Genomic DNA, 19811 nt, shown 5'->3' with positions numbered 1-19811 from the left:
GCCTCCTGTTTGCTGCTCAGAATAGAATGATCACGATGTGTTTGCTGTCAACCACACTGCCCACACGGGGAGAGGCTTAAGTTATCCTGTGACACTTTCGTTTCTTTTAGCTAAGGAGTTTGAGCGAAACCTTTACCTATGCCCATCTGAATCGCGATACTAAATTGCTACATATGTTAAAATCTGCAAATAGGCCTGCTTGAGATGTAAAAAAGAAAATATCCAAATGTGTATAATTGCTTATTTTAATAGTACAAACATCAAGTATACTTCAATATACATTATTGTGCACAGTGCACCAATGAAACTATTATGTACAGTCTTCCTTCGTGCCACCCTTGTCCATCAGCTACAGCTAATCAAAATAAGTAGCACTCCTGAATTGGTTGCCTTTGCAAATGCCAGCCAATAGTGCGTCAAGTAGCATTGCTCCTACCTTTACAAGTTGCATTTTGTTTCAAATAGTTTAGTTTGCACACAAAAAATTAGCAAAAATACACGAGTCAGTAGGGTCCCATCACAAAAAAATTTCTGAGGGGCCACTGGTTAGGCTCCACAAGAAAATATGCAAATAGATGGGGGTCAGCTGTATTTATAAACTATAACACAAAAACAAACTATATTAGTGTAATTTAAAACAACAAAAAAGAATAAAATTCCAAGTTAGAGATCTGATCTAAAACCTCTTGTATGTCCAGCTGAAATTTGTTGTAATTTGTTGCAATTTGTACCAGTCCCCTTCTCTCAGAACAATAAAACATGGTCCCACTGTCTCTTGAATTGATTGAAAACAAAAGTCACATTTCCCCGTTGCTTGTTTAGTAGCTGTGTCTGGTAATTGTTTTATTCTATATGATCTCTAGAGCGGCAGACAGGAATTAGACTGAGCTGCTACTGAAAACACCCGTTACTTGATACCGTTCATAGTTGAAAGCTTCAACTCTCCCAGCTTTAATTTTGAAATTCCTTCGCATTTCCGCCTTGAGAAAGCTGGCCCTTTCTGTTCCTATGCGCGCGCGCCTGTTGTATCTGCGTGCGCATGCGCGCAAGCGTTAGACAGAGTGTTTATTGCCGCACGCGCACTGGGGATTCCCCCGGTTGACAAAAACAGCTCTTCCAATTCTCGCCTTTCATTGCTCATATGCTCTCCGCCTCGAGCTCACGCTGTTACCGGATATCTAGTCGGCAGCAGAGCCGTTTCACCACTATTCGCTTGTTTTTTGTTTTTTTTTAAAACCCGTCTTCGTCGAGTTTAGAGTAACGTGTCATGGTTTAATACTTCTTATTTTTATGTTACAAAAGCAAACAATCTCTTAGTTTTGAGGGTTTGTTACTCCAAGGGGAAGTACTTTATATCGGTTAGTGGAATGAGACTTAGCGGCTCGTTTCTCTGTTCTTATAAAGGAGCGGAGGTAGCCTGTACGGGTTTCACCACCGAGCAGCCAGCGGCTACAACACCCGCTAGAAAACTGTAAATCATCCGGGACGGAAGGAGGCTGTAGCGGGGGAAACCCAGGGAGGCCACCAGAGTTCACCATGGCGAGCGACGGTTGTGGCAAAGAGGACCTGCAAGAGGACATCCGCATGGACTCGGGCATTGAGTCTTACGGCTCCATACTAACTTCGGAGGAGCCCCGGGAACCGAGCAGCGATTTCAGCGGGCCGAGGGACAAGTTTTCCACCGGGGAGGAGCGCCTGGACTCAGCCTACACGTCCTCGTCCCTCACGGTGGAGAGCCTGTCGGACATCGTAGAGGGTTGCACTATCTCCAACGCCGAGGATATGCAAGCAAAGATGCCTGAACTTTCTGAACAAGAGAATTTACTCACAACTATTACAGAAGATGGAGACACGTAGGTTTTCTTTCCTTTTACAATCAATATCTCCACTTTCTGTAGAAGTACTCTTAAAATGGTCAAATTAGATTATATTTATCTAAAATAATTATTTTACTAATAGTAAAATCAAACTCTTTATATCTTGAGAAATGCAGTTTTGAGTATGCATTGGAAATATTTTCTTATGTTAAAAAAACAGTTACTCCCATCTTACATTTTTTCACTTAGAACTAATTTATTCTAATTTGCCTTTTTTTTTTTTTTGCTGGAGCAAAAAGTCCCTATAGAAGTAGAATATCAGAGTAGATGCTTTTATTTCATCTGAGAACCTGAAACACCCATCTAAGGGTAAGTGGCATTTCTTTCACTACTGTGAATCTAAAAGCTTGGTTTTCCCATGATAACTGGTATTGAAGGGGATTTCAAAGTGTGAACATGGAGGCTTTTATTGAACTTTGTCCATGTCATGAATGTGGACAGTCTGCTAGGAGGCGTCAGTCAGAAAACAGAAGTGAAACACATAGCCCTGGACTTCCCCTGCATCACAGGCAGAGCACATGTTGCAGAGGTCGCTGAAAGTCTTGGTTTAGATCAGAGAAAACTTGTTTGACAGGACAGTATCTACAGTATGTGCATGTGATATTATTTTTCCTCATAAATCACACCTTTTTGTGTATTTTTAACCAGAGCATGTTTCTTTAAAGAAAGAAAACTCAGTTTTGACAGAGCAGCGTTTTTAAGTTCTCAGTTTGACTTGGCGAAACCTCACCTTTTTTTCACCAAATCTAGACACCTCAGCCTCCATATATAGCCTCAGTAGACCGGTGTTGCCTTTGCCACTCAGGTGTGTTTCGACTACAGAGTGTGTCAAACGAGTCCTGCAACCAATGCAGCCCAGTGAGTGATGCAGTCGCAGAATTGCGGAAACTGTTGTTGTGTCTCTGACCTCTTTTGATTTCCGTTTGCTGATTGCCAGAGCCATATGGTTTCATTCTCGCACCCTAACTTTAGATACCTGCTGGGAACAGGGAAAAACACCTGAAACGCACCACACTGGGCTATTTACACTGATAGTGAAGCATGCAAACTCTAGCTTTTCCCTGTGTGATTCTTTAAGGTCTTATTCATTCAAGATTTACCCAAACCAGGAAGTCCCTTTCATGCCAAATTGCTAATAGAGCTCTATTTGAGGCACATTGACTAGTCTGCAAACATTTGAATGAGTCAGTTCATTCAAAGGTACTTTCAGATAATCCCACATTTATCTGTCGGCATTAATGTTTTATTGCAAATGTGCAAAAACAGGTTTGGAAACATTTAATTTTCCAAGGTAACTTTTAGTTTGTTTTCAGAGTTTTGCTTTCACATTTGCGTATTTTCCCCAAATTATCCAGCAACTTACCATAATTATCTCAGAAAATATATTTTTTAATAGTATTTATTAGATTATTGCAATTCAGTTCAAGACAAAAGTTAATAAACCTCAGCCTGAACTATCTCAAATTTAGCATCTCTGGTTAAAAACAGAAAAATCTGAGTAAAAAAATTACTTTTGCTTGTTTCAAAAAATGTTTTGTAACCAATTATACAAGACTGGGTGTGTTAAAGGGGTCTTATTGGAAAAATATTGAATATCAAAATGCATTAGAACACACACTATATAGAGTAATTAACTTTATTAAAGGTTTGAACACTTTGCAACATTTTAAGAAATATTTTGAATCGTAAAACAAACTAAGCTATGTTTTTGTACAATCTCATAAAATACTTTTTCATTCAACTTGGAATAATACACTAGTAGCATATATTAAATGTAAAATAAACATACAGTTGTTAATTTTCTGAAAAATTTTTCTCTGATTATTTTTTGTAATTTGTGGAAAAGGATTAGTGCTTTAGTTTAGTGTCTTCTTTACGTCTCACCACGTTGTCTGATGGGTAACTTGACAAAGTTGACATTTTTGCATGCCTCTTTCAGCGCAGAAAGCTGAATGAGAAGTCTGTGCAGCGACATATTGTGGGAACTTTTGATCCCACTCTGTCTGCCTCTGAATCGGTGTCCGACTTCTGGTTGGTTGCTTGACATTTAGTCTGCAGCGAGAACTGTCAGACTTTGACATCACACTGTGGTAACACTTCATCTCAGAGCGTAATGTTTTGGTGGCTCTGAATTAGTGTGCGTTTTCTTGAATTTGCACATTTGCACACGTAAAACGTGGAAGTCAGGCCTTCCTCTGAATATGCTGAGATGTTTCTCCGAGGCCCTCGTTGTGTTGTTCTCAGTCGGTCTAAATTAAGCACCAAAGCTCTGTTCCATTTCCTGCTTTGTGCTTGCATTTGTTTGCTACAACTTCCCACGCAGGCCTTGAGGTTAGAGTGCTTTTGCTTTGTTTTGCCGTTCACATTGACGGAAACATTTCCCAAAATCATACCCTAGTCTTGCAGGTTGAAATCACTATCCTCCTTTTGCAGTATCAACCTGATGCAAGATGTTCTTGAGAATTTTCTCTGTGTTGCACAACATCCCGATCACTCAGTTTTGCCATACGGCCCACAAAGTGTTACTGTCTTGAGATGAGTACTGAGGAAAATTGTGATGCAACATTTTGTTGAAGTGCTGACTTTTTGTCTACCCAATTATAGCGAAATATTGCTAAATGTGACATTTTCATTGTAACATAAATGTAAATATGTTCGTCTTTGTGTCTCTCCTTTAGAATCCTCCACCTAGCGATCATCCATGAGGATATATTCATCTCTCAAGAGTTGATACAGCTGTTCCCTAAAGAAGCCCTGGACATCCAGAACAATTTATATCAGGTTGGTCGATCAGCAAATGGCAGCTTCCGCTAGGAATTTTCTCCCCAATGTTACTTCCTCATTTCCAGTACCTTGAATGCAGAAGCAGAGGTAATATTTATATCCCGTGTACTTCCAGAGAAGTTTTCTTCCTCCTTATGCACAGCCCGTCCCCTCTTGGGGACGTCACTGTGGGTGGCTCCAGCGTTAGCTCATAAGGGACTTTGAATGGAAACTCCCCTCCTCTACCTTGTGTAGAAATAGAACCACAGGGAGCTGGTTGGAGTGTATCCTTGTGTGGATGTGGGTGGAGGAATTGTTCCAGGCCTTCAGGAAGTCGGATCTAGAGCCTCAAACGCGGAGCAGGCTGACAAGAGCTGTCAGTTGGAAACATTTGAAAATAAAGAGTCAGCACTTCATATGTTGACTCAGTTTGCGCTGCACTCCTCAGTTGCATAATTTCCTCTCAACAGTCATTATAAGACAGATAAAAATTATGCTTGAGTTGACATGCAGAGATCCACGTACAAAAGGTCTTGTTTTTGAAGTTTATGCGAACCTAAGGTTTTCTGCAAATTCTGTGTAAATTCAATGGAGGCAGGCTAATCATTTACTGCATTTGCTTTAACTTCCGTGGGCCAGAAAGCTGCACAGCAGGAATTCTTGTTTGATTTGGAACGAAAGCTACACTCTCACTTTCTCAGCTGGAGCTGCTTTTTTTTGTGGTTGTCTTTGATGAGGTGTGTAAACAGGTACAGGCCTGCTCTCTGTAGTTGGTTAAAGGCATTCTTTTGAAATCTTGGTAGCAGACACACTCGAGTTGTTTAAATTTAAATGTTAGAAATCAACAGACCTGATATTTGAGAAGATGCAACCAGGAAATATTCTGTTTTTGTTCTTTGTGGATGAAAAAAAATAGAGATGTGCCAAACAAATGCTGATTTCCTAACTTTTTCTAAACACTATTTTATAAAAAATATATATATAAGGACAGCATTGGAAAAAGTATTTTCTAGCATTTCATGCTTTAGTTAATTTTTATTAGGAACAGATAACATGTTGTGTGCATGGGAGAGTAATTGCTGCACAGAGTTTTATTACTTTAAAACAAAGAACAGAGTGTTACTGCCATCTCAATATGTGTACTGCTGAAAACTTTAAGATTCCCAAAAGACTGCTAACAGTACCAAACCCACCATGCTTTAAAATGTGATGAAAGCTCAAAAGAATTGAACAGAATTCCCTGCACTGCTTTTAGCCTTCCTGTTATTTGCGGAAAGTCTTGCTCTCTCCCTCTCTCAAGCAGCCACAAACGTGTCTTTACTGTTGGAGTTGGGTAGTAACTAGTTGCTTTTTCTTGTAGTTTTTTGAAAAATAATTACCTTTCTAAGTAGTTTTACTACATTGCACATTTTGCTTTAACTTGAGTGTTGTCTTGAAGTATTGCTACTCCTATTTGAGTAAAATGTCTGGATGCTCTACCCACTTTGAGTAGAGCATCCATTACTTAAGTATTTTTACTTTTACTTAAGTAAAAATATGTTGCAGTAGAGCTACTCTTACTTGAGTAAAATTTTTTGGCTACTCTGCCCACCTCTGGCTATGGTGCATTCACTGATCAAAGTTGATACCTTATAGCATCACTAATAAATGTAAGGTATTAAGAGACAAATGTGTTTTTAACTCCATCCTTATTTGCTGGTGACGCTCAGAGCCCGCTGCACCTGGCCACCTACCTGGACCTGACGCAAGTTGTGTCGACCCTGATGAAGAAGGGGGCCAGCCTGGAGCTGCAGGACCAGGACGGGAACACGCCGCTCCACGTGGCGTGCCAGCACGGGCAACAAGAGTGTGTAACAGAAATGACCAGAGACCTTCCTCCGAGCTCACTGACGCCTGTTCTGCAGACCCAGAACTGGAGAGGTAAGACAGATTATTGTGCTGTTAATGTGTAATTTTTGTGTGTGTGTAAAATGGAGACAAAAGTAGGGGTGGGCAATATGGACTCAGAATTTTATTGTGATATTTTGTGGTACTATTTTGTTAATGATAAAGATAACGATTTGTTACTTATTTTTTAGGTAACTCTATGGCTGTCCCTGCATCGCACAGCATTCATAGCACCACAAACATAAATATTGTTCTTGAGAAACATTGAATTTTTTTCTTAAATTGGGATTTATATCACACAGTAACTCCATTTTGTGATTTTTTTTTAATTTATTGATGCTCTCGTGGAACTGAGAAACAGAGCGATCACACTGAGTTTTAAAAAAAAATGTTTATTTACCATCAATAATTGAATGTTATCATGACAAGATTAGATCAAAAATAAAAAATTATTCACAATAAATGATAAGCGATAAGATAAATACCAACTCCTAGACAAAAGCTGTTATCATGTCTCCTCCTCTGAAAACTGCATGTTTTGTTTTTTAATGGGGATCATATTTGGGAGTAGCTTCAAGAAATTTTAGCGCAATATTTTAAACATGTAATCAATCCAAAATAAAATCAATTCATTTTCTTGTTAGTCATCACTTATTGTTGTTTTTATGCCTCATACTGAAAGCTTTAAATAAGTGGGTTTCCTCCTGGCAGGTCTTACCTGTCTTCACCTGGCAGCACTGAACAAGCAGCATCATATCATGAAGCTCCTGATGAAAAAAAAAGCAGATCTTAACATCCAGGTTAGTCTGCGAATTTGTGATGCAACTTGTGGTGTTTTTCTGCAATTCAGTATTTAAAGTTGGTTTGAAACTAACAAATTATTAATTAATTAATTAATTGTCCACCTGCAGGAAACTGACACCAAATCCTCCCTGATGTTTGCAAATATTGTACATGAACAGTAAACTAGGTGAAAGAATGGCTTTTGCAGCCGTTTTAAAACCATGAATTCTCCTGATAATATTTGTCCCATTTGTCGGTTTCTCCCGCCTTGTTTACTGCATGTTAGCGTACTTTGTGTTCCCGTTTATAAATCTGCTGCACCTGTCCTATGTTGATAGTGATACGAGCTGAGCTCAGGGCTTCCTGCAGGATTCAGGGAGACATAATTAGATTTGAGATATGATTAGGCTGGCCGCCTGCCGCTCTTAACTTTCTATTGATGGAAGGGAACATGGCTGTTGATCTTAGAACCACCACAGACATTCCTCTCAGTTTAAATCACCGTCCCAATATGCCGCTCTGCCTCACATTCAGAAACTAACTAAAACTGTTACATACGCTGTAATTTCTAGACTCGTCCTTCTTAATTTCAAGCAAACACGTTTAAAGCTTTTTACACTTTAAATCACTGTTTTGATTTAGTTTGCTAATTTCACCCCACGCAGGAGGGAACTGCCGGCAAAACAGCTCTCCACCTCGCCGTCGAGCTGCACGACATGACATCGGTGAAGCTGCTGCTTAAGGAGGGGGCCAACGTGGACGCTCCCATGTTTAACGGCTGCACGCCGCTGCACCTCGCCGTAGGCAGACAAGACGCGCGAATCGCCGACCTCCTCTGCCAGTACGGCGCCGACAAAATGCTGCGAAACATGGAAGACGAGACGGCGCTGGATCTGGCCGACGGAAACAATGATGTAAGCAGCTGGTGTTGATTGTTTTTGGTAATGTTAGAAATAATAGGTACCAGAATTTAAAATCTAGGTTTTGTTTATGCGACATATGTCAGAGATTTGTCTAAAAACACTCACCAGGTGACAAGAACACTTTTTTGGGATATTTAATCTAGTGGTTAAAATTCCCAAAAACAAGTTGTTTTTAAATTAAACCTTTTAATTTGATGGAGGGAAATCATTTTATTGATAGTCCTTTCAATTCTTATAAAATAAATGTAGCTTGATTGCTTTTTTTCAATTTAACTTTTCTTTCTTTAAATCGTCAAAAAACTTTTCATTTGTATTTCATGACTTCCTTAATTGGTTGGAAATTTCTACATATATTTAAATCAGCTATTTGCAGATTTTTCAAAAATAATTGTTTAGGGTACTGTACATCTCTGAATCTGGTGCAGTTTTTCCATGGTAACTCTGAAGCCCTAAGATGATTTATTATTGAATGAAAAATATTCCTCTTAAATCCCAGGATCATTGTACTTGTAATTTGTAAAATTCCCAGTTTACTTTTCAATTCTTTATTTGTTCACATATTTGTTTTCATTCAACAGTTTAATTCTCTTTGTCTTTAAATCTGAAAGCCTCAGTCACTCTAGCAAAGCAGTTTTTATATATCATTGTAAGTTACTTCATCTCGGGTTTTTTGAATATTGCACAACTTTTCAAAGCCTTTAAATTGACAGAAGACAGAAGAAATGTCTCTGTGTTTGCACAGGGTGATGAGTGAGCTGGTTTGCAGACAAGCTTTCAAGCAAACCTGAAAACAAAGTCAGAGTCATAAAAACTACACACAGTGTCAAGAAAAATGAAGAGTCCGCTAACCGACTCCCGCAGATATCTGATCCCAGCATCGCGTGCATCTACTATTACGAGAAAAGGCTGATTAAACAGGCAGCTGAAATGTATACAGTCTAAAACATTTTAGCAACTTTATGTACTGAAGACTTAGTACTTCTGTGTTTTTACTTTTTGTCAAACTACATGTCTTTAGGAAGAAAAAAATGCATTTAATCTCAGTTGAGGTTATTTTGACACTTATTTCTGTTTTTCTTCTAGATTCTGGCGCTGTTTCCATTTGATGACATCCATATCTCCGGAAGGTCGGTGGTGACGTTTTGAACACTGCCAGATGATGGAGTATAGCACACCTGGAGCCTGAATGCAGCTGGAACTTTTTGATTTAAATAATTAAAGTTTTTTAACTAAGTTGTTTATAAAATAGTGGCTTTATACGTAGTTGACTCTAATATCTAGTGAGAAATGTGCACCATATTAGTCTGCTCTTCTGATGGGAAATGGAGCGATTCCGCTTAAACTGAACACTGATTTACAAAAACAGGATCAGGATGTGTTGTTCTCAACTTCAAAATGTGCCCCGATGCAAGTGCCAAACTATCAACGTAGGTGACCCCAAAAATGCTACCTCTTCTACAAATGGAAATTGTTTTAGTTCATTTTAAAGGCAGTCTGTGTTCATGTTTCATGTTTGGTTTTTAGAGAATGCATTCGTAAGCAGATGATATTTTGGTTTCCTTTAAATTGCAAAATTTACCTTTCTGCAAACTAATTGCACCCCTGCTTATGACAGCAAACTGATAGCCAGTATAAAAAATGTAATATATTAAAAAATAAAACGCAGCTTAATGTTTCTTTTTTTTTTTTTAAGGTTTGCTGCTTTGTGATGTAGGACAAAGTATCTATTTATCTCTTCTTGTACTCTTTGTCTGCAGAAAGCCGCAGATGTTCTTTTGCATGTAATTACACTGGCCTCTCTTGCTGCAACGAGCAGTTCATTTATTTTGTAATAAAAGTTAAAACAACATTTCATGTGTGTGTTCTTTTTCTGGGAAAAGGAAGTTTTGATTCTCATTAATGTGTTTTGGCACCGCTTTTGTTGGTGCACACCCTAACTCGAATTAGCTGCTCTACGGTGGAAAGTCCAGGTTTACTCAAGTATCCTTAAAACCAATTCAGGCATGCACGCAAGAGCCTGTTTGAAAAATAGAAATAATTTGAGTGGAGATGATTTAAAGACCAAAGCTCATTTTTAATTATATAAAACATTCACTTTAGGTCAACATTTATGATTGTATTCAGTTTGCACGGTTTACCCTCATGACAAAGTTCTTTTTTCGTTTCCTGTCACCTGCCCCTGCAAGGTGTAACTTTTGTTTTACTGTAAGTGTCTTCTTCCTTATTGCATTTACAATACAATGAACACAGGGCGGTTGGAAATTCCACCCCACTGGATCTCATTTGTAAACACGCCAGCAGCAAAACTGGTTCACATGGAGGGCTTTTTGACACAAAGACTCTCTTGCATGTGATGATACCCAGGTAATCTGCGTTGCAAGCAGGCTCGTGTGCAGAAATTCTGGTAAATTCAGACCAGTACAAAATGATTATACTTGTGTAAACAGCTGGAACACACTGTTATGCAACTGTACCTACTTCCCTATTCAACTGTGACCTGGGAAACTAAAGCTATTTGTGTTTTGTGTCTTTGTTGGTCATTCTGGTAAAGACCTGCAGGAAAGAGGCTCTAAGCATTGTGTGGTTTTCTATAGAAAGCATAGCAAAAAAAAACATTTTAAAAAAACTAGCTTTACTCAGAAGTTCAGGAATTTTGTTAGAAAATATTTTGCTTACTGCACTAAACGCTTCAGTTCATACAGCTACTGACGTGAGAGGATGTTTGACCAATTCTCAAATATTTACACTAAAAATCTCCACAAATAATTAATTTAGTGTGTAATTTGTTTCTACGAACAAGCCACACATCATTTAATGCTGCATTGCATGCCACTGGAGCTAATAGTTATATTGTGCAGAACTTTCAAAGCTCTAAAGATATTTTAGATAAAATAAAGCCATATTAAAATATGCAGAGAATTCAACTATGGGGAAAATGCTGATTAAAAATATGCCTTTTTAACAATTTTTTGCTAAATTATTCACAATTTTGTTCTTTTTCACATTTTATTAGATTTCAGTCTTGAATTTTAATGTATTTTTTGTGATATGCCAGCACAAAATAGTGCACAATTTTGAAGTATAAAAACAAAGATGAAGGAGAGAAGGACTTGTTGATTGTGCAAAAATGTGAAAGATATAAAGGGTTGTGAATACTTTTTGGAAGGGACCTTAAACTTGAAATTACTCTTTGGTATCTTGTACATTACTGCTGATGTCACCATTTGTTAGAAAAGAACCAAGGGATCAGTTTTACTGCGCAAAATAACTTTTGACTGGCAGAAATGCCACAGTATGAGTTTTCTGCAAACTGTGATACAAAAGGTTCCCACATCTTTCACTTTGACATAAGAATGAAATTGTTTACACAGTTTAGTAGCGCATGAGTCTGGCTCTTTGTATTTGATATTCTAGGTTAGCTCAGTGAGGCTTTCTGATTTGCAGTGGAAAAATCTGGCACTTCACTAGGTCATGGTTGAGTAATCATACCTACCCTTCTTTATCTCCTCCTACTGTTTGACCTCTCTACCTTCTGCGCACCACCCTCAATATTCTCTTTTAATTTGCTCCATGGAAAATGTTCCGCTGTGAGCTCTACTGAGGTGTATGCAGTCTTACATTAAGCTCTAACCTTAGGAGGTGTAAAACCCCTGCTGAGCATAACAGAAAAGTCAGACAGGAAGAGAGTGCGTGAGTTACAAGAAGATAAATAAGATATGAAGATCTTATAGATCTCTTCACTCATGAATAGACAGAATATGTAATATAAACAAAGGTGATGTATCGTGTTAAATTAGTCTGAAAGGTTGGATTTAATGACATTACAGTGTTTTCCCAATTCTGTAAATTGTGGATAAAGAATTTAAAAAAAAAAGTCAAATCAGTGTGTTAAAGAAAACAAAGGTAAACAAAATCTAAAAATAAGATGAATGGAGCAACGCAATACTGTAAAACCCGTTAGAGGCTGCATAGACTTGAAACTGGGGCATAAGTTCATCTTCCTGTATGACAACATCAAGCACACAACCATGGCTACAATGGAACAGTTTAAATCAAAGCATCTTGACATTTTAAAATTCTTCAGTAAAAGTGTGGCGAGACTTCAAAATTGTTGTCTATCTATCCCTTACTATCCACCCAATCTTATTGAACTTGGGCTATTTCACAGAGAATAAGGAACAGCATTTTGAATTACTAGACATGAAAAGCTTACAGTTATCCCCTCAATGACTTGCAACTATAATTTCAGCAAAACACATTTCTAAAAATGTATTAAGTGAGAGGAGTACCTACATACTCTGAACTTTTCAGATTGGTTATTGTAAGCAAACATTCAAAAAAAGGCTGCACCCATTTGGTACTTGGTACTTATGTACCATATGAAGTCCCAGTAACCGACACTAAAATTTCTAATTTTAACAGTTAGCTCCAGGAATACTTAATAGCTACAGTAATACAGTAAACGTTTTTCCTAGAAAATGGACCAAAAACCTAAAATTACAAAAGTACACATTAAAATATTATTTAAAAAAATGTATATAATAATATATATATATTTATTTATTATTTATTTATTATTAACCTTCTTGTACTCCTTACATTTACAGTTTTTCTGACATTACTATTGTTGAATACATGAGTTTGGCTTGCAGTACCTTCTCCCGGCCAACAGGATGCAGTGTCGGCGGGATGGGGACGTTTTCAACCTCCGGCATCCTACTGGTGTACATTAAAAAAAAAAAGAAGGGAGGCTTTCCTGTTGAAGTGTACACATCATCTTCAGATGATAAGTGGAAAAAACTGGCTTAAAGGCGGATATTCAGGGAGCAGTGACACAGGTCCTAACATTTTAAAACATCTCGTCTTATCCCACCGGAGTGGCTTCATGCTGCGTCACCGCGAAGACGTTTGAGAGCCGGGTGTGGGGCCACTGAGAGTGGGGAAAAAATGCCTTCTTTCTCGTGGAGGTAACCTCTTTTTTTATTTCAGACGCGCAAGACCTGCTGAGCTGTGTTTTAGGTGTGGATAAGTTGAGCTGTCTCAAGTTAAGGATGTGTTTTTCAACAACAAATATGAATAAATAAGGAGGCGTCGTAACATGTACGCTGTTTAACGATGTTGTGCATATTTTTGGTTAAATATTTTATCATTAATTACTGTATTTATGGTGTTCGAGATAATAGATGTTGTTTAGGTGAATGTTGGAGCCTCCAAATATGTGGGAAAACATTTACACACGTTGAAAAGCTTGCACTTGCAAATGAAAAACGTGGAAAAAACGTATTAAAGATGTTATTCAGCTTTTGTGTTTTTCTCACTAACAAGTGTACACTGACAATAAATTCACGGCTAAGCAATTAAGGTATGGCTTTCCACTGCAGGGTTTTGCAAAATGTAAACTTTTTCTAAGCAGAAACATGGAAAAATTTTTATTCGTCTATTTGGGTCGGTGACATCACAAGAGGCCCAATAATTGAGCTGCTCAATTGGCTTTAGCTAAAGTTTTGCATAATTTAGCAATTTTAATAAATTGTGACGAAGATTATGAAGTTTTTGAGTTGCAAGGGGTCCTATTAGGTATTTGTCCATGATATATTTTATGGGAACTATAACGTTAAGATAAAATCCAAGATTTCAATGCATCATATAGGCTCCACATTATGTAATTGTGCAAATCTTGCTGAAAATTGCAATGAGTAACCTGAATTTTGTGACATGTTGTGTGTTTTACTGCTACACAATTTGCCAACAAGTCATTGAGAGTTATATTATCACAGCTCACTGGAATATTAAGTATAAACAAGAAGAGAAGTTAGTAAATCCTACTATAAGATCCTATCAAATACTGATTCCAATTAATCTTTTCCTATTTCAGCTCAACATCGAACGTCAACATCTTCCTTATTAAATTCATCAGTCAGACTACATGAGTTTTAGCACAACTTGACCTAAATAAATTGCAGGAGATCTTCAATAAGAGAATCAGGTCATTGCAGTCTGCTCGGCTTCTCTTCTCAAACAGCTTCTATGTGTTTTATTGGTGCCAAATTTTCCTGTGATCCATCTGGTGTTCCCACATTCAGCTCAGATGTTTTTCTGCAGCCATGCAGATCTCAAGTAAACGCCTAAGATGGGGTAATTTAATTTGAAAACAGGCAAATAGATGAAAACAAATACAAATGGATGTAGTCAAGAGCTTCAGTCATTTGCCTAGTGCAGTGTGTGATTTCTCCAGAGCTGTATGGAAATGTATTTTCCGAAAGTTTTATACTCATGAAATAATGATTTACATTGAAATAAAAAAAGACTTTTAGATATTGCTCTAAATAAGTGAAGCTCTTTTGATTTCACAGAAAATCTCTTTAATTCCTCTCCCTCGGGAGCCAAGAAATTAGAGTTACGTCTCGCATCTCGTATTTCATTGCGTGTCTCCTGTCGTGCATCCCTCACAGGACACATCTAACACTCCTTCCCCTCTCAGGTGAAATTCGGCTGTGTTTTCTCTGGAGTGCAGCAGCTTGTGAGCTGCATTCCTCCATGTAATGGACTTCTTGTTCAGAGGCCGGGTCGTGGTGCAGTGGGCTGTTGGTTGACCAGAGCACAGTGCACAAAGAGATCTTGTGTTCAGGTCAGGCCCCTGGGAGGCGAGGGCCCGCCTCTTTCTGAAGAGGATACTCTACACTCAGCAGCGAGAGTATCACCTTTATGTAGGACGGAGTTGTTTTCTCTTGTGACTAGCTTGAAAGCTTGTGATATTCTGATTAAACAGACTATACTGTAGTCGGCTTACGCACATGCTAAGCGTGGTTTTACTTCATTCCACCGCACCTGTGAATTACAGTGTACACAGAAGGAGGTTTTTGACGTAGTGAGTTGCGTCAACAACGAATCCAGAGGCTGAAGTTGAGGTGAAGACGTAGCATTTCCTAAAGCTCAGTACTGTTTCCTGTTACCAGTGTATCTAAAATTAATTCTGCTTTTCCACCAAAAATGTGAATGCTTTTCTCATTGCCTTATTAAATGTTGAGGTTGTTATTTCTATGATTACTGGCTTTTTATAACTTGCAGTTATCAGTGAGAAAAGTTTAAATACATGCAACTAAGGGATGAATTTAATTTAATTTAAATTTCTTGGCAGAATTTTTAAATTGTTTTAAATTACTTCCTTTTCTTACTTGATCCTGATTTTTATTCGTAGACTAAATATTTTGCTATCTATCTGATATCCATTTGTGATCACTGTCGATTAGGACACCTATGTAGCTGTTGATTTGCACAATCCGGTAGTGTTGAAATAGCCCTGCAGCATAATACTGCCACCACTATGCTCAACAGTTGGTATGATGAGCTGGTAAACTGCAACTTGTTCTCCCAGGGAATGAAACAAACAGAATGCTTACATGTTCATTTTAAAATCTGATATATATTTTACAAATGGTCAGTTACACGGTTGATGTTTGGGATAATATATTCTTCTGTTAAACCACAACACTTTCCTTCACCCCTTTAGGGTTTGGCCTGCACTTGTACACCTGTTTTTCCCCTGCGCAGTAATTGCAGAAGATCCCTCGTTGCTGAACAGCTGGCACGATGTCTGGTTCTTCCGTTTCCTCGTCAACATGCTGGGATACGCCACCATCATCGTCCCGGGATATTTCCTCATTAGTTACTTCAAACGCTCCAATTACCTGGACAGAGGTTTGAGACGTTTGGTTTCTCTGAACAGACTGTTTTTCACCTAATTCCTTCCTTGAAATATGTCTTTGTTTTCTCTCCCTTAACGTTCAGGTAGTGGACTTTGTTATCCGCTCATAAAGACCTGTGTGTTTGGCGGCGAGGACAAGAGCGGCCTGTTGGACGATGTGTCTGTCTCAAGCAGGAATGAGCCTGATTCAGGCTCATCAGTCAAGCAGGCTATAAAGTTAATGTTTTGCGCAGCCGGACTTCAGGTAGGGGAACCTCCCAGAACCAACAGTCACTGTAAACATGGAGCTAACATTGAAACTGCGTCATATTTCTTCTCACACAGTGTACGGGCAAGAAATGGATTCACAGACTTTCTAAGCTGCACTATGTGAAAAATAATTCTTAATCACTAAAACTAAATTGTCCAAACAATCAGAGCACTTTTCAGAATAAATATGCATTCAAGTTTCATACAAATTTCGTTAGACTAAGCATCAAATTCGCCACACTTATCCATTCTTTTCTAATTAACATTTGGGTCTAGATCTGATGAGCTAAAGTTTGCCATCTTCTTCTTAGGCTTCTTATCTGACGTGGGGAGTCCTCCAGGAGAGAGTGATGACTCGCTCCTATGGAGCCGTAGCTCCAGACCACGACGGCGAGAAGTTCAAGGATTCCCAGTTTTTAGTCTTCATGAACCGCATCCTGGCGCTGACCGTGTCTGGACTCTGTTGTGTGTTGTTCAAGCAGCCTCGCCACGGCGCGCCCATGTACAAATACTCTTTTGCTTCGCTCTCCAACATCCTGAGCAGCTGGTGTCAGTACGAGGCCCTGAAGTTCATCAGCTTCCCCACGCAAGTCCTGGCCAAGGCCTCCAAGGTCATTCCCGTCATGCTCATGGGGAAGCTCATTTCTCGTAAAAGCTACGAGTACTGGGAGTACTTCACCGCCGTGCTGATCTCCGTCGGCGTCAGCATGTTCCTGCTGTCCAGCACGACGAGCAAGCACCCGTCCACCGTCACCACCTTCAGCGGCGTCATCATCCTCGTCGGCTACATCGTCTTCGACAGCTTCACGTCCAACTGGCAGGACAATCTGTTCAAGTACAAGATGTCATCCGTGCAGATGATGTTTGGGGTCAACCTGTTCTCCTGCCTCTTCACCGTCGGCTCGCTGCTGGAGCAGGGTGCCTTCTTCGAGTCGCTGGCCTTCATGACGCGCCACTCAGAGTTTGCGTTCCACGCCGTGCTGCTGTCTGTGTGCTCGGCGTGCGGACAGCTCTTCATCTTCTACACCATCAACCAATTTGGAGCGGCCGTCTTCACCATCATCATGACGCTGCGCCAGGCCTTTGCCATCCTTCTCTCCTGTTTCCTCTACGGCCACTCCGTCACCATCGTCGGGGGCTTCGGCGTCGCCGTGGTTTTCGTCGCGCTTTTCCTGCGGGTTTACGCGCGCAGCCGCATGAAGTCGAGCCGGCAGTCGTCACTGCCGCAGAAGGTGTAGCGCTCCTGAGGCGCACCAAACTACGAAGTACGACCACGTTTTCTGTGGTGCTATTTGTCTTTTTGTTTGTTTGCATTTTGTTTCCTAGTTCTTTTATGCTTTTACTTTCGATGTTTTGTTTTGCTTTTGTTGATATCGGTACAAAAAAGGGAGCTTTGACTGTCACAGATGCCCCTAAGGGGCCAACAAAGCATAAATGGTCAGAGGCTTCGAGTGCCTATATGATTGTCTTACATTTCAAACAGCCTCTGAAGCTCTATCCCTCTTGAATTACGTGTTTGTTTTTTTACTTTTAACCACCATATGTGGCTTTTGCAGCCAATTTAAGGTAACTGTATGCCTCAGCATTAATCAACGCTATCCAAAAAACATTAAATGGGTCAATGTTTTCTTAAAGAGGCTTTATTTATCTCCGGGTTACAGAAATACCATATAAACAGTTTCATGCTGAGAATAAACGTCTGTGTCTTTATGTAAAATTTTATACTTTAAAACTGGATCCACAGTTTTGTAAACACATTAGGTGCAGTTCTGTTAACTTGTCCAATATTTCAGCAGCTTCCATTATCATATTTGGGGGAAATAACAAATGGACTGTAAAAAGTACATAATTTTAATTAGACATCATAGCACCGATTGCATTTTTATTTTTAGTTTGGTTTTAAGTTTAAAACATCTGGTCAAAAAAACAAAAAAAAAACATGTAAATATGTCTTATTTTCTTTCCAATGAGCTTGTCTGTTTTTTTTCTTTTCTAAATGACTGATTGGTTTGTTTTTATGTGAATATTTGGATGAACACTGTCACAAAGATGTGAGGTTACTGTAGTTTTCAGGTCAGAATGCACACAAGGGAAATGCAATGTTACTTGTACTTGGTTTTTATCATTCTACTACTTTTCTTTGGTAAATGGATTAATAATAAAACCTGTTAAATTAACGTGACATTATCTGGTGAAGGGTTGTTTTTTTAAAGGGAACACAGACTTGAGAACCACACCGCTGACAAACACAGCGCCTCACAAAAGTATTCAGATCCCTTTTGTCACTTTACAACCAAACATTTGAATGTGTTTCATAAGAATTTTTATGTTATAGATTGTAACTGTGAAGTATTTTACAAATCAGAAAACATTTGGGGTACATTTTTACTGTCCTCCCTGTACTAATGTAACCAACAGTTACTGTCAGAAGTCTGTGATGGTGTAGTTGGGCCATTGTTGATAGGAGGAAAAAGAAGTACATATTCTAGGAAAAAAAACTCAGAAATTTTGAGATTATTATCAGAAATTTTCTAGGAAAAAAACTAGAAATTTTCTGAACTTAAAAAGTTGAAAATTTGATAGATAACCCATGGGAATTTTGAGATTTTCCAAGTTTTCTCCTCTTCCAGTCTTTGTTCTTTTAGATCAAGAGGATCATAAATATACAATATATTTTTCTTAAATACATTTTAATTAAAAAATGTTTTGTTTTTTTTTTGGCCGGCAAGCACTTTTGACTTTTATTCCCCAAAGACAAATTTGACGTAGAGGGCACAACAGGCACAACAAATATGAAGGAAGGTTCTCTAGTCAGATGAGACTAAATTTCAGCTTTTTGAAAACACACCAGATTTACAGTAAAACGTGGTGGTGGCAGGGTCATACTTTTCTTCAAGCGCAGCAGGAAAAGCCTGGAAGAAGACCTGGTTGAGACTGTTAAAAGACTTGAGATCTCATTGAGCACGTGTAAATTAACATTTTGAGATGATTTCCCCTTCATACAGATGACTTGTGTGGCAAGAAAAGGACGATGTTTGGCACTGTATCTGTCTCTGTATGTGCTGTCATGATGTGGTGGGAGTTTAGTTTGCAGGGGTTGGATGGTCACACCAAATCAATGCAAACCCCCCCAGATTGGTTAGTTTGTACTTCATGATTTGTTGGTGACGTTCTCTCCCAACAAGCATCACTGTAGTCTCAACCAGATGAAGAACCGCTAGCTTAAACCCATAATCAAAGGTACAATTATTCTATTGGTGACCCAACACTTTCATTAAACACTTCACTTCATTTGTATTTTGACTTCAGGACACTTTAAATTAGTAATTTAATTCCTTTTCCACATGGCAATATTTTTTGTACTCATTCCACTCTTTCTTATTCGAAGCGACGCCAACCAGAGTTGTTTTCGAAATACGTCTGAAGTGCTCTTTGCATGTTGCACGGATGCATTAACCAATCCGTTCTTATGATTCACCGAAAATCAAACTGAAGACCGGGTTTGACTGTGAAGTGTGAGAAAGCGTTTCCCCCTTGTTCATTAATCTGAAGATGCTAGCGGGGAAATCCCCCAGCTCCTCTTGTTTCAGAAGGTTTAATGTAACGCTGCATCATCGTCACAGC

At 38.9% G+C, this 19811-nt stretch overlaps 2 protein-coding genes across 2 annotated transcripts; both read left to right on the top strand.

Annotated features, from left to right (window-relative positions):
* The first annotated feature begins 1092 nt into the window (after positions 1-1092).
* nfkbie (NFKB inhibitor epsilon) lies at positions 1093-10082 on the top strand. The gene is made up of 6 exons (XM_005803148.3): positions 1093-1853; positions 4556-4658; positions 6350-6560; positions 7239-7327; positions 7976-8224; positions 9317-10082. Exons 1-6 carry the CDS (start codon positions 1537-1539, stop codon positions 9377-9379), a joined length of 1032 nt encoding a protein of 343 aa, XP_005803205.1. The 5' UTR covers positions 1093-1536; the 3' UTR covers positions 9380-10082.
* A 2878-nt stretch (positions 10083-12960) lies between these two features.
* On the top strand, positions 12961-18369 carry slc35b2 (solute carrier family 35 member B2). The gene is made up of 4 exons (XM_005803119.2): positions 12961-13200; positions 15744-15931; positions 16022-16182; positions 16499-18369. Exons 1-4 carry the CDS (start codon positions 13181-13183, stop codon positions 17423-17425), a joined length of 1296 nt encoding a protein of 431 aa, XP_005803176.1. The 5' UTR covers positions 12961-13180; the 3' UTR covers positions 17426-18369.
* Positions 18370-19811: the final 1442 nt, after the last annotated feature.

Source organism: Xiphophorus maculatus, chromosome 15, assembly GCF_002775205.1.
Source record: "Xiphophorus maculatus strain JP 163 A chromosome 15, X_maculatus-5.0-male, whole genome shotgun sequence".
Taxonomy (NCBI): Eukaryota; Metazoa; Chordata; class Actinopteri; order Cyprinodontiformes; family Poeciliidae; genus Xiphophorus; species Xiphophorus maculatus.
Note: the sequence above shows the minus strand (reverse complement) of the source record. Positions and strands in the feature narration are given on the sequence as shown.

Coding starts and splice junctions, on each gene's coding strand:
- nfkbie (XM_005803148.3), top strand. CDS start 1,537: ATGGCGAGCGACGGTTGTGGCAAAGAGGACCTGCAAGAGGACATCCGC. Junction 1,854..4,555: donor ATTACAGAAGATGGAGACAC/GTAGGTTTTCTT, acceptor TCTCTCCTTTAG/AATCCTCCACCTAGCGATCA. Junction 7,328..7,975: donor AAGCAGATCTTAACATCCAG/GTTAGTCTGCGA, acceptor CACCCCACGCAG/GAGGGAACTGCCGGCAAAAC.
- slc35b2 (XM_005803119.2), top strand. CDS start 13,181: ATGCCTTCTTTCTCGTGGAG. Junction 15,932..16,021: donor CTCCAATTACCTGGACAGAG/GTTTGAGACGTT, acceptor CTTAACGTTCAG/GTAGTGGACTTTGTTATCCG. Junction 16,183..16,498: donor TTTGCGCAGCCGGACTTCAG/GTAGGGGAACCT, acceptor TCTTCTTCTTAG/GCTTCTTATCTGACGTGGGG.